The 15435-nt window shown below is 45.8% G+C and overlaps 1 protein-coding gene across 2 annotated transcripts in view; it reads left to right on the forward strand.

Moving 5' to 3' along the window:
• Window positions 1–8771: 8771 nt before the first annotated feature.
• LOC135383252 (tissue factor pathway inhibitor-like) overlaps window positions 8772–15435 on the forward strand; it is a 54535-nt gene continuing 47871 nt past the window's right edge. For both annotated transcript variants that reach the window (XM_064612791.1, XM_064612793.1), the window contains exon 1: window positions 8772–8896. In XM_064612791.1, coding sequence (XP_064468861.1) covers window positions 8839–8896 — 58 coding nt within the window. In that variant the 5' untranslated portion in view covers window positions 8772–8838. The remainder of the gene's footprint in view (window positions 8897–15435) is intronic.

Here is a 15435-nt window from a genome sequence, read left to right on the forward strand (position 1 = left end):
TCACTGTCTCAATAATCTTTTTGTCTATTCAGTAGCTTTGAAGTATTTCTGGATGGATCAATTTACGATACCTGTAGTTCGAACCAGGCAACTCAGGATCGAACCGGTCCGTTTCTTCACACCGACCACTGTCACACGATATGGAACTTATTGTAGAAACTACTATGTGCCAGCAGTCTTTAACCAGCTCCCAAGTGAAATACTGCATATAAATTCGAAACGTCAGCTAAAGCAATCATTGAGGGATTTATTCTATAAACATCACGTTGACACCATATCACTCAGGGCACCCCGTTAAATGTCCCCTACGGAATGCTCTCTATATAACAAGAATTGAACTGCTCGTGAACTGAACTGTCTACCTACTTGGAATGTAACCACCAGTCAGTTCCCATTACGTGCCATGCTTTTGTTAAGTTAATCTTACGTATAATTACGTATTATGTATTAGATATCAACCATGCTTCCAATGTATGTTTAACCTTATAAACACAAGTAGTGTTTGTCGCTGCTGCCGGGCCCCGCGTAACAAGCCTTCGGGCTTAGGCGGACCCGCCTGATATCTACTGTCCACTTTCAGTTAATAAAGATTTGATTTGATTTGATTATTATTATTATTATTATTATTATTGAGGGGCCTGTAAGACACCGAAGTCGATGCACACACTCGTTTTGAATCAAAAACAGCATCATGTAGGATTGCTGAATGTTTATAATAAATGCACTTTACAGTCCAATGTGAGCCTCTCCTATCACAGTGAAACGGTCGAAGAAATTTTGACTTACAAGCTAGCATGAATGGGTAACCAGAAATACTGTTTTATTTTTGGAGCATGACTCGTGAGCACAGGATGCCCGTTGAACATACGAGCAGCTTCCCAAAGGTTATAGAAAGAAAATAGCCTCAAAATTACAAACTCGCATAGCACAATGCCGTCCAGTCACTCACATATGAGAATAACACAGTTGTCAGTGAAGTGACATAGCAACTCAATCAAATTGACATACCTCCTTACCATAAAACAGTAGCAGACAAGACAAGTGATCTCGCACAGCTATGGGGACTGTGTTTAGTACTGGAAACAGTGAATGGCCACCGTATCAAGGAGCTGAAGCATTTATTATAGGACTTTGGAGATTCGCGAGACATGCATAGACATGCATCATCTTCCCTATGTGAGGGATGAGCGTCAGTACCACACGGTTGTTCTATATGTTGAACAATTTCAAAATTTGCATTGCCCTTTCCACGTGTACCGTAACCTGGGCGATGATACACTCTTAAAAATGAACTTCACCACATAGCACGCTCCTAGCCAACCATAATCCCGAATGACAACGTTCTTGCTCTAGATTTGTTGAAAACGGGAGGCGGAGCCTATTTTGTGCCATTATGCACGGCACAGAATAGGCTGCGCCTCCCGTTTTCAACAAATTAGGGGCGAGAACGTTGTCATTCGGGATGATGGTTGGCTAGGAGTGTGTTATGTGGTGAAGTTTATGTCTAAGAGTGTATACACTCTTAGACATAGGGGTTCTCTCCATGTCCGCAATACATAGCTGCCTCCCCCCCCCCCCGCTCTTCCTGCGTTAAATGATGACATGACAAGCATAGCCCCTTGCTTAGAGATTGTTGTACTGATTGTGGGGAAACCCTTATCGCTCAGTACACCTCCTGAAGAGACATGTGCCAGAAATCCGGAATCACGTGCCATAAAAGAGTCGGAGTATCTTCCTCCGTAAGTTATCGACACACATGAAATCATACAGTTTCATCCGTTTCATCCAGTGCCGTTTCATCCATCTATCGTTCATAGGGCAAAAGTCTTAATAAAGATCTTAACATGCGCAAGAACCTGCAACGCGGGCACGTTGTTCTACCGAACGGAAAATGACGTGCTGAGAACAGCGACCTGTTCTAACAAATGCAAATCAAATTCCGCCTTTTGCTTCTGGAACCGTCAGAAACATTCCGCTTGTACACATCGGCAAATACTCTAGGTACGTAAGACGCACTCGATTGGACACAAGTAACAATTAACTCATCATTCGTTCTACATATCAACATCAATGCCAGGCTATGAAAGCAGCGAACTTACTTTATACGGCAAACTGCGGTAATCCAAGCCTTCCACTTGTCTTTTCACACGATTTCCCTGTTCAGGAATGGAAGGTTACGGGAGGGCCGAGGCCTGCAGTTTTCTTCATGCTGTTTTGTGCACTTAACAACACAACAATAAACGCGAGCCCTCTCCCACGTCGAACACTTTCCAAGGGCAATACATTCTCGGACATTGCGTCAATATAGCTGCATGAAGAGCCAACTAATCGAAATCGAAATGCGAGCAAAAAATTCCGTTCTTCTCCTGCAACTACTACAGCGACCTACAACGTTCTACCTGGAAACTTTGCTAACCGTTACCGCCAGGGGAGAAACACGGCGCTAGCGTCGCGCGGCAAACTCCAGTCGAACCTCCCTATACCCGAATACTTTTATGATCAGATTCAAATAGGAAACAAGCAATCGAAGATACTTTTGTGGAAAATTCTTAGGGACCCTGTTTCAGCGGTGAGATTCCAGCGAACGGCAAAATTCAATTTCGGACTTCCTCATTCACTTAGAAAAAGGAATGTTCTGTAGGGAATATGAACAAAGGACAGGGAAACCTGTATTACCATTCAGATCCAATCATTCGAAAGCTGTAAAAGCATCTTACGCAAATAAAGGACCTTCATAAGAGCCTTGCAAAATGCAATCAGTAGATCATGCGATCACAAAACAAAGCAAAGTTTCCAGGAGGAGGTCAATATATTTCATATTGCCGGTTATTCAGAAACTTTTATTTGTGACGTGCTCACTCGTGAGGACGTAAAGGCTTGAATGGTGGTGAGGCCTGAATGTGAGGCCTAAGGCTTGAATGGTTGACGGTCTGGCCTGAGGCTTGCTAGTGAGGCCTGTTTGCGAGGACATGAGGGTGTGTTTGCCCTCGTGTGCATTTCGGTATGGCATAATTGTCATACAAGAGTTTTGCTCATTTTAAAGGACTCTGCTGCCGCCTTTTCCAAATTTTACCGTCGCCGCTGTTACAATTCCAGTAGAAGGGCAGAGCACAAGTCGTCGGTATATTGCCTGTGGCACCCTGATACAACGTCGTTCCCTATTTTTAAAAGGCTCTGCTGCTGCTTTTCCCGAATTATCGTGCTTTAATTTAAACATTAATTCTAATTACATTGCCCCGCTGTGCTTCTTGTTCGAGTTGCATAAGGTTTCTAAAAACCTGTGCACCGCCCCTTTAAAATGCAATATGCCAGTCGTTGTATGCCTGCACCAAAGCGGTAAACAGTAATTCAAATTAATTTGTTCTGCCGTGCTTCCGGCAGGAGCTAAATAAAATTTCTAAAAGCGTGTGCACCGCCCCTCTAAACTGCGAAATGCCGATGGTTGTACCGCTTGCACCAAAGCGGTAAACTCTAATCCAAATTGCATTGCTCTGCTGTGTTCCGGCAGAAGTTAAATAAAATTGAACAAAGTTGCTAATGTCGTGTACAGCGCTCCTTTAAAGTACCACGTACCGCCTCAAAGACTCTGTTCAAGAGCCTCATCGGGGGAGTGCACTCATGGTAGGCCTCATGAGGCACAAGACCTCTTGACTGCACTCACGGTAGGCCCCATTGCCAGCTTCCCTTCACTCACCTTCATCTCATGGGCGTGAGGGTGTAAGACACTCATAAGGCCCCTCATGAGTGAGTTCGCCCAGCTATGCCTGTGTGTGACAGTTCCAACTATGGTTGCAGAATTTGTTACGATAAACTATATATGTGCTTCGTATTCGAAACATGGATATCGAAATATTTAATGTCGAAACCAATAATTTAGTATCGAGATATGAGTGTTTGCGTAGCTTATGTATAGCGTATGTACGACTACAACGACATAAACTTCAATTTTTCAAAAATCACAAGCGTCCTGGAACAGTAACACGACGAGCAGTTGGGGTAGTTGGTGTGAATGCATGATGAGGTAAACACGACACAAAAGACAAATTGGCACGGAGGAGCAGACAGGACGAGCGTCACCTCCAACTTTACTGACACGAAATGCAGGGCAAAAAGGAAGGAAACAAAACAGCGCCACAGATCTCACCGGTTCAAGCACCGAGTAATCAAAACTGATTTTTTTTTCTTGTACAAGGAAGTTGATATGAAGGTTCACCCATGCCCACCTTGAAGAAATTGTATCTCTCGCTCAGATAACGTAATCGACGGCTTGCTGACGCAGTTATCTCCATTATCAGATGTAAACTACCCAAGCAGCACAATGTACTGAAAGTCGAGTGCAATGGGGGTGGACGGTATGTGTCTTATCAATGTTCTTTAGTTTCAAGAGTTTGTTCAAGGCCTTCCACCTACCCGTCCACCCCCATTGCACCCGGCTTTCGGTACATTGTGCTGCTTGGGTAAGCTTCAATAATTTCTCGAGTGGTCTGCATTCTAGATTTCCCCAAAATAGTTGTATACTTCAAAAGTCAGGTTTACATTCACATCTGCTACAGTGAAACGCTAAGTTTCCAGAAGATGTAGAAGGTGTATTTTACTCTATTGCTCACTGTGAGTTATTTATGGTGGTCAAAGGAAGTACCGAGATTTGGGGTCTGGTGGCTTTTCAGAGTACGTGCGGTGTCTCAGGTGATAGTTCTCTGGAACTCCTGAAATGTTACCTTTCCTCTACCTACATTTTTGACCAACAGTAACGCTACATACAGAAAAAAGCTATCTGCATGGGGTCAGCAGTTGCCCCTGTACTCCGTGACCTGTTCCTGTCATTTGTTGATATAGGAATGCTATTGAGCCCCTGAAGTGTATAGGTGTTACCAAGGTTTTTAGGTACGTTGAACACTACCTTGTCTTTTACAACCAGCGGTGTGGCAATGCTGACAACACCTTTGTGAATCAGATACTAGATGTTTTTCGGGCACAGGGTTCTGGACTTCGGTTTACCTTTGAAGTGCTTAGAGAAGAATCCTTAGGGTACATTTATGCTGCAGCATCGCTGCTCGCTGCTCGCTGCAGCTTCAAGCACATCGCTGCTCGCATAACCGCTAGGGTGCGTTTACCCTGCAGATTGCTCAAGATGCTGCTCGCTTTCGCTATATCAGTCGCCTAGCAGCGTTCACTGTGGAAGGATGGAAACGAGGAAAAGTGGGAAGGAGGAAACCGACTTCATCACAACCAATCGCAGGTCGGATTTCAAGACGCCAGTCATCAATGATACCAGGAAGACAAACATGTTTACATTCCTAGGTGCAGCGAGCAGAGCGGCAAGCAGCGGCGAGGATAAGGGCACATTTATGCTGCAGCATCGCTGCTCGCTGCTCGCTGCAGCTTCAAGCACATCGCTGCTCGCATAACCGCTAGGGTGCGTTTACCCTGCAGATTGCTCAAGATGCTGCTCGCTTTCGCTATATCATTGTTATCGGTGACAGATAAACATAGAAAGCGGTGAAAACTGGGGAAGAATGGAAACGAGGAAAAGTGGGAAGGAGGAAACCGACTTCATCACAACCAATCGCAGTTCGGATTTCAAGACGCCAGTCATCAATGATACCAGGAAGACAAACATGTTTACATTCCTAGGTGCAGCGAGCAGAGCGGCAAGCAGCGGCGAGGATAAGCGAGCAGCCAGGCTGCAGGGTAAATGCACCAACAGAAAGCTCTGTGTTTGACCTGTCATCGCCAGAAGTCAGGTAGTCCCCGGGCATGTTCAAACATGTTTGGCAGCATTGTTGTGGCGATGATCATGGCGTGCATCTTTGGCAAGCAGCGATGCTGCAGCATGAACGCGCCCACAGAGATACATGTGTTTGTTTCGTCATCGCCAAACAGCGATGTGCCATGTGCCAGCAGCGATGCTGCAGCATAAATGTACCCTTACAGTATATTGATCTCAAGTTGCATCGTTCTGTTCCTAATATTTGTTTAATTTATGCCGCCATATCAGTCAAACAGATGCTATCTCATGACTCCTCCCATTCTAAACTAGCCAAGAGGGCTATTGCGACGGTAACTTTTACGTCTGCTCTAGATAGATCGTGCCAGCATTCGATTAGCTCTTCATTCATCCAGCAACATAAACGGTTACTTCACGGTGGATACCTGGCCACCTTATTGAGGGAGTTGTAGAGGAGCTCGTGCCATATATCCTTGGAACTGTAAAAAGAAAGGAGGGTAGACCCCGTGGAACCTGCTGTACTGCCTTTTATGTTCACCGTGTAACACACAATATCAAAAAGGTCGCTAACAGATATCTCGCCCCCACGGTCTCGTCAGCGCCAAATAAGCTAGGTGGTTTTTGTTGGTATAGGAACAAAAATGATCAGGCTATTTGTGCAATAGCAAGCATATTCAGAAGTTTATTCCTTGTATAACTGGTGTGGCGTATTCTATCCCATTCTTATGTAAAAAAGTGTACATCGGACGGACAGGCAGATGTGCTAATATTAGACCAAAAGAGCACCAGTGTACCTAAAGGTACGCCTTCTGGATAGAGTTTCATTGTAGCAGATGCTCATGTAAACCTGAATGTGGAAGTACCACTATTTTGGGGGAATCTAGAATGCAGACTACTCGGGAAATCATTGAAGCTTACTTTATATCTGATAATTGAGATAAATGTGTCAGCAAGCCCTCGATTACGTTATCTAAGCGAGAAATACAATTTTTTCAAGGGGGGCATGTGTGAACCTTCATATCAATTTCCTTGTACATGAAAAAAAAATTTGCTTTGATTACTTGCGTCCTTGAACCGGTGAGACCTGTGGCGCTGTTTTGTTTCCTTCCCTTATGCCCTGCATTTTGTGTCTCTTTGTGTTCTGCGTCGTGTTTACCTCATCATGTCCTGGAACAGCTTCCCATTTTCTCTTTCTATATATATTATATTCTATTGTATTCCATTTCTTCAAAACAAAAAGGTGACCAGAACATTGCTAACCCGAGCTACCTACCCGACTCCCCTGTCCTGCGCTACCTCGTGCTGGAGCACCTGGACGCCCTACACAGCCAGCGACTGCAAATATATACCGACGGCTCAGTCTCCGCGGGCGTCTCCACAGCAGCACTGTTCCTCCCTTCCGAAAACATCGAACACGCCTTCAAGCTTCCCCACGAAACGTCGTCCACCGAAGCGGAGCTTGTAGCCATCCACGAAGCACTGAAGCTTGTATCCTCTCGACCACCTGGAAGCTGGACAGTCCTCACAGACAGCAAGTCGGCGCTGGAGGCTCTGTCTTCGCCTCCCTCGCAAGTCGTTCCTGACATTCGCTCACTGATCCTGACTGTGCACAACCTCCTCGTCACCTCCGGCCACTCCGTGGGGTTTCAGTGGGTGCCAAGCAAGATTGGCTTGCCGGGAAACACACGTGCCGACGCAGCAGCGAGGCGCGCTCATGGCGCAACTGAGTGCAACACTGTCATCCCGTTATCACCCTCCGTCTGCCGCATACACAGCCGCCGGCGCTTTTCCTCCGACACCCGCCTTTTCATGGAAAACACTGTCGCAGCCAACACCTTGCTCCACCGCATTGACCCGAAGATGGCCTTCACTGTGTCGCTACGGCTGTCTCGAAAGGAAGAGTCAGCTCTCCATCGTCTTCGCCTGAATGTCGCCCGTACTCCACCTTCCAGTTCAAGATCAAGCAGCGTCCCTCTTCGGCGTGCCCCTCCTGCTCCACCGACGCCGACACCCATCACTTACTCTTGACCTGTCCAAGACATGCCGCTCCTCGGACTGCACTCACGCACCGCCTATCTACCCTGGGGCACAGATACCTCTCTTTGGCCACCCTACTGGGCCCTGTAGGGCAGAAGCAATGGGCTGTTACCAGAGCCCTATTATGCTTCCTGGGTGACTCTGGGCTAATAGACTGCCTCTGAGCGATCGTGCACTCATGCCCCCCTGCTGCCCATGTGCCGCTTGCGTATTTTTCCTTTTCTGTTTCTTTTTTGTCTCCTTTTCCTTTCTCTTTCCTTTTCTCTTTTTTCTACAAAGAATAACAAGTCGACTTCTCTCTGGCTGACCTTTCCTTTCTGCTTGCTTTTTTTTCCTTTTCGTAATAAACATATCACCCCCCCCCCTTCCCGAGATACCTACCTGAGATACTGCTTCGCGCTGTCAACTTTTTGAGAATAGCAGTGACAGCCATTGCCAACGAACAACTGGACCACCAATGTTTAGAAAAGTGCACTCGTTGGTCTTCCTTTTGAACATTTCAGCAGGAATAAAGTGCAAGCCTCGCAGGGCAATTACCGTCCAGACAGTAATTTCGCTTCATTCGCACACAAACAGTGTTTCCTGACATAAAGTTCTGTTATTGTTGTCACTCATTTTGACAGCGCTTGCTGATTAGTGATGGCTGCATGCTGAAATGAGTTTTGCTACGTATACCTTCAATTCACGCCAGTGATTGAGGTTTTTGTGGCGCAACAGCAACTACGGCTATACCTTGCTATACCTTCAATTGTTTGTGCGAAATGATTTCGAGGTGCGGCAAACAGGACGTCATTGTATCTCAGGAAATGACATCCAAATATCAATGAGACACACAAAACACATTACAACGTTAACCCTAGCAGCTGTGTGCAAGGCTCTTCTTCACAACATTGCTCTGGCTACCTATTAACTCACGTTAATCCATTTTTTTCTTTTACAAATCAATCAACTGATGTTAATGGACATGTGCAAACGTGAAGTTTTAAAACACTACTTTCCCACTGCGTCAGCGGGCGGAAAGTTCGCGACGCTCTACTACAAAAACGCGGAAGAATCTCCTCCATGCAGCAACTATGTTTCATCCACTCCTTTGTGTCGTGCCGTTCCTGCTAGCGCTCTTCGCCAGATGCGGTACGTCCTTACTCTATTTATTTTTAAATCCCCGCGAAAACTGTGACTCCCTTTCCATCACTGTCGGCTATGCACGTATGTACGCCCCGCTAATGCTCTGCGACTGAACTAGTGGTATGCCGTACCGCGCAGCACGCTGGTAGCAAACACTTTGTATTTTGCAAATCCAAACAGACGAAAAGAACTGTACACTGTCATGACAGAAATGACAATCGTAATCGTATGGTAACAGAAACAACAGGTCGCACACTGAAGGGTCGCCTCATACGCGCCATGATTCGAGGAGCTTTCGTGGAACGTACGAGACGACCCTTCAGCGTGCGACGTCAGTCGCGGCTCTCTCCCTAGTGTGCATTCTGACCTCTTATAATACCCCTGTCTGACGGACTAATTTAGGGGCACTTTCAACAAGGGACACTTCCACTCAGTGACATTGCTATCACATGACATCTTTTAGTGACACTCGCAAGAAAGTGCACTAACGATTTAGTGAGTTCCCCAAACTCACTTCACTTCTCTTCGACTGACCCAGTGCGTAGCCTCGACGATAGGCTTAGAGGTACGGGTGAAAATATTGAGAAAAAGTGAGAGGCTCCGTGTGACAATGGTATAATAATCTCCTGGTTGCTGTCTACCCTCATCATGTTCCTGTTCAAACCAGTGTACAGTTCTTTTCGTCATGACATCACCCAGCTTTTGGAACATCTTAAGATTCGAACAGGTTTGTGTAAAAACGAAATATGTTATCTGCGCTTCTCAATCATGGCGAATCTTATAAAGGAAGATCAGAACTCCGAAACGTCGACCGGGACGTGATGCCGTCGTTTTGAGGGGTGTCCCAATATCTATTCACAGCCCTGTACGTACTCCCGTGATGATGGTTAGCGTGTTACTGAGGCTCTTCGCTGGGATGAAGACTATGGGTGCACCGAGATGTCTTAATTGCCAACATGTCCGCTTCCTGAGCTTTTAGTGCAGTGTGTTCGAAACCAGCAGCCACCCACTCCATCTCCTTTTGCGGTAGGGGAATGGGGAGCACGTTGAAGCACGGGGTGCACTGAAGTCATCGTTTTGCATTCCCGTCTGGCGCAAGTGACGCCATCTCTCGGCGATAGCATCACATTTCTGCTTTATTCAGAACAGCACTCGTCCCGAGACAGGGGAAAAAAACGTTCCTGGTTCTCCTGGTTCCTTTTCCTGATTCCTGGTTTCAAAGGCAGATTTTCTCCGACAACACTTATTCTCTGTGTAGTCGAGAGCTCTCAATTGACAAGGTGGCGTATATGCAGACTCAGGCTTTTACATTATCGAGAACTCTCCCACAAGAAGCATGAAAGCTGGTATGTACTTGTAGGTCCTTAAAAATGCGAATTAGCCGACACTTAAAGGGACTATCGCATCCGTCCCGATCGATTCCGAAACTGTAGTGTTTTTTTTTACTCCGTGTTCATCGCCGATAATAACACTGAAAACCCGACGCGAATCGGCAGCGTTGTTCCTGTGTAGTTTGACTTCAAACTTGGCAAGAGCAGACGACGCATTCCGGGATTCCCTCTCTGGAAACGTCACACGGACGAGGCCAATCACTGCGCGCCCTTTGACATGGAGAATACCAATCACGGAGTGGCCGGAGGGGCCTTGGTAGCCTTGGCAACCGACCGACAGGCGCGCGGGCGAGGCGTAATGCTAGGGGACGGCGTCTTCTCTGTTACCAGCTCGCGGAATTTTGTTTCCGGTTAACATTGAACGTGTTCGTACAGTCAGGAGCGTAACGCCGTGTTTCATGTAACATGGTTACGTCTGCACTCACACTGGTAAGCAAAAGTCAGCGTATTTACCGAGGACTTTTCACTTATTATAGTGCGATGCGAACGCCAAGCAGACGATCTCGGAGACAATCGCCTGCACTGCGCTCCAATTCGTGTGCCTGGCTTACGTCATCGTCGTGTTGGCTGCAGATGGAATGCGGACCTTTAAAACTCGTTTACGTAATATGTAAGCTGTTATGGGAAGAGAAAGTTGGCAAAGTTAACTCTGAAGCGTTGACGAACATTACCCTATCGGTATCATACATACGTTCCCGGATGCGATAGTCCCTTTAATGGACAAACGCAACACGTAAGCCTCCAAATGCACGACAATCGATTAAATCAAATAACTCAGGAAAAATGTGCTGACGCCAAGATTCGAACATGGGCCTGCATGAGTGAGTCAGAAGCATGTAAGAGAGATGGGAAGAGCGTGATTGGTTGTCCGTTCCCCCTGTACTCTATCTCAGGAGAAAATTTCAGGTTGTTTTTCTCGTATAAACTTTGCTACTATCAACGCTCCTGTCTAAAATATCAACTCGTCCTTTCATGTTGTCCAAGACTTAAAACACACGTTCTGGCTATACCCTGGATTTCTAGCCAAATGCCTATCTTTTTCTGCTGTCGAATCCTCGAAACCATTAAAATACTGTGGTGATGACGGTATACCATCACCATCTTTAAAACGCTTCTCTATTTTCTTGGCTCAACCTCTGTCTGTATCGTTCAATGAATTCTTTTTAGCTGCTAACCTCTCGGGAATTAAATTAATTAATTGTAATTAATTATTAGGCGAATACCAGTGCATAAGAAATGTGAAAAATGGGCCGTTGGCAATGTTCGACCAGTGTCGTTGTTCTCATCTGTCGGCAACGTGATCGAAAAGGCAATGCTCCGACGATTAAAAGTATTCTTCGAATCCAAACGGCTTTTTAACGATTTTCGTGAAAATTCGAAAATTTTCGAAAATTAAAGTGAATATAGATGGGGAACTGCTTGTACTGATAATCGTTATCCACCTCTCTAGAGCATTTGATCTGATAGACGACATATTGTCCTCGCCAAACTGGAAAAGTATGGTACGCCACTCACTCTGCTCAAAAGACCTTTGCACTCAGTTGTGACACAAGGCTCATTTCTCGATCCCTTTCTCTTCCAAGTATACATGTACCAAGTATACCTACCTGAGTATCTCTCTAACACATGTCTTCTTTACGCCGATTGCGCTATCATTTTCGTTGAAAATCCTCCCCCTCTGTTCAGCAAAGCAACTTTCGTCTTGGAAAAATTCCGAATGTGGCTCCTTGCAAGTGGTCCAATTAGTGGTCAATGTTTAAAAAAAAAAACATCTCAGATGGTTTTTCACCCTTCCTAAAAAAAAGCTTAACTTAACAATATGCTTAGGCTCAGGTCGCACAAACTCACTCGCGTATCTTCTGTGCGGTTTCTGGACCTGAAACGGACTATGGATATGGGACCTGGGTACCTGTACGGTTTCTGGGCCTGGACCACATGAAAATATCAGTCGTCAACATCATGGAAAGTATACACTCTAATCCCGGTTCCATCTAATGTGCCGACTATATAAGTAAAAAAAGGGGGCATTCTTTGCCGTATAGCTATTTGGCACGTTATGCGGCACTCCGCGCAGACGGCACATATCCCAGATGGCACAAGGCGGAGATGGCACGCGATCAGACGGCACGATGCGCAGATGGTACCACGCGTATGTGGTACATGACTGAAATGGTGTACAGCTTCGAACAGAAGTTTCTGGGACGCGCGAATTTCGTATTTCCGTTCTCCCAGCCAGCCGGCAGCCTTTCAGGAACGCAAGTTGAACAGTCTACGACCCTGCCAATCCCAAGAGTTCTGTTCAACCAGCATTCTCTAGAGGCTGGGAGAGTGGAACTAGAAAATTCGCGTTTTCCACCAGCTTCTGTACAATGCTGCACAAGACAAAGGCAAATCAGTATCATACCGGAGCACTGTAAATTCTTCGCGGCAGCGCTCAGCTGCAATGCGAAACATCGGTAGCTACGACAGCATTTTTGCAAAGTAAGGAAAGCGTGCATCCACGTGAATGTTGGGTTCATGGATGTACAGCTTGGGGCAAAAGCTTCTGAACTGCGGGAACTTTGTATTCACTTTTCTCATTCTTCACCGCGGACTTAGGGGAACACTTGTTGACCAGAATCCTTGAGCTGATCTATACCAAGGATTATGTTCAACAAGTCCTCCCGGAAGGCCGCTGGGAAGGCCGGAAGAAGTTGAATACAAAGTTCTTGCATTTCAGAAACTTTTCTCCCAACCTGGTGCAGCTGTCCTTGAATACAGTGAAGTGCTCTATTCATCACGCCCGACGTATGTCCAGTTACGAATGCTGGCACGGAGAACAAACGGTGAAGCCCCTTTGCCTCCAACAAAATTGCCCGCCATAATCAAGAAAGGGGAAAAATGTTATCAGAAGCGGGCAGTAGATATACGGTACATACCAAGGGCAGTTATGAAGCTCATAGAACACATTGGCCATGAAATAAACAGAAATATGTATCTATTTTTTATTTATAAAAACCTTCAAAAATGACAAGAACATGGACTTGCATGTCCATTATCACCGGAACACTCGTGTTCAAGGCACCAGAAGTCTCACAAAGAGTACATCAAAAGTCTATAAAGCTTATTTATAAAAAAAATGACAAGAACATGAACTGCCCCTTGCACATCCATTCTCACGGGAACACCTGTGCTTCAAGTACAGCATACGCCATAAGTCCACGGAACGCCCGAACAGTGTTTTTTCCCCGGCGTAATACCACCCTAGCGGCAGCCGGAAGTTGGCGGAAGCAGAGGGCTCATTCACTTCGAGGAGCGCAGCAGAGGCGCACCATGGTGTAGTCACACCACAGCCTCGAGCATTTCACCAGACAGTCGTCGTGCACAACTGGAAGATAACAGGAATGACCCGGAGCGACATTGGAATCCTCAGACAAAAGAGAAGGACAAAAAATTAAAAGTAACATAAAAACAAAATGCAGAACCCAACTGTGTTCGCTTTCACCTCATTCTTGTTATCTTTCAGTTCTCCACTGCGACAGACAGCTGTCTGGTGAAATACTCGGGCCTGCTCTGGTGAGGTAGCTGCAGCGAACGCAACAGTGGGCCGCTGCCTGTGCAGAGGCCCTCAATGTGAATGAGTCCGATGGCTTGCTTTCGTCAACTTCCGGCCGCCACTACGGTGGTGCGGTGTGGGAAAAAATGCTGTTTGCACATTCTGTGGGCTTTTGGCGCAAGCTGTACCTCAAAAAGAAAATAGAAATCAAATATATAGCACACATTAGACATAAAATGAGGAGCGATATATGTATCTCTCATATTTATAAAAGCTTCAAAAATGGAAAGAACATGGACTGTCCCCCGCACATCCATTATCACGGGAGCAGCTGTGTTTAAACTGCTACAAAAAATATGTCGAGAATCAATATATCGCAAAAGTCTAAGGGGGTGCGTTATTAAAAAATGACCAGAGCGCTTCACAAACTGGCCGACAGATGGAAACCAGAGGCTATGTTTGTGGCACTTGAGTTATAGAAATACATGCTGCATCAAAAGTAGCACGTTTTTAACTCAAGTGCCACAAAGATATCCTCCACTTTCCACCCACCGCTCGCTTCGTGAAGGGCTCTGGTCGGTTTTAATGAACGCCCTGTAAAAAAAAAAGAGAAAAAGATCACAAAAGCGCACGCTAGGCACTAGGAGTATCATGGCCAAACATGAATGCACATATGCACTGAGATTATCACAGGCACTTATCATGTAATTATGTCTAACAAGGCTGCCATTTGTGGCTTTATACAACCTTTATGAGAGTTCCAGTCCCTAAGCACCTTGGTGTGCAGAAGGCCAAGTAGCTGAGCGAATGCAGACGGGTAGATTAAGCTTTTCATGCAGTAGACGCACAAACAAAGGATGAGCGCCTCTTCCAATGCTGTGGTATCTCAGACGTATCTTCTGTTCCGGAGTTCCACCACAACGAATAAGCTTGTCTGTTACGTATACCACAATCGGTCCTGGCACAGCAGTCGCGCCTTCCTGCAGAAACAGGATATACTAAGTTACCTGTCTCATTTGTGCTACTGAACAAAGCCGTAACCAAGAAAAGACTGGTTCACACAGGACAATAGCTGGTCATTTGTTGCCTCATGTTAGAAATCGTGGCATTTCCCACACAGATGAACATACTTGCGCTTCAGTAGCAGCATTTGCAATTGTAATAAGCTGCGAAACAACAAACTACAAATTTGGCAAGTGCAGCACACACGCTGACCATAACAGATTCAGGAGCACCTTGCAAGACTGTCCAACTGTCTGTGACAAGTATGTATAAGCCTTCACACCTCTGGGGATGATCCACACCTCTGGGGTCTAACATTACGCCACCTAACCATAGATGGTTAGGTGGCGTAATGTTAGACGTGTTATTTGACGTCTAGTGGACGGATACTTGACATTTGGTCTAGTGCCTAGACATTCTATAGACATTCCTTATCTCTTTTTTTATACGTCATTTAGACGTCTACTAGCCCACCATGTTCTCCCTGGGAAGAGAAGATGGAACAAAACACGGAAAAGAGCAACAAGCAGTTGCCTAACGTAAAAGTGGGAGACATTGTCATTGTTGTAAATCTTCCCAAAGTCGGAAAGCTATGGACAAAAGAAATACAGAGTGGA

The sequence above is a fragment of the Ornithodoros turicata genome, chromosome 2 (genome assembly GCF_037126465.1).
Source record: "Ornithodoros turicata isolate Travis chromosome 2, ASM3712646v1, whole genome shotgun sequence".
Lineage (NCBI taxonomy): Eukaryota > Metazoa > Arthropoda > Arachnida > Ixodida > Argasidae > Ornithodoros > Ornithodoros turicata.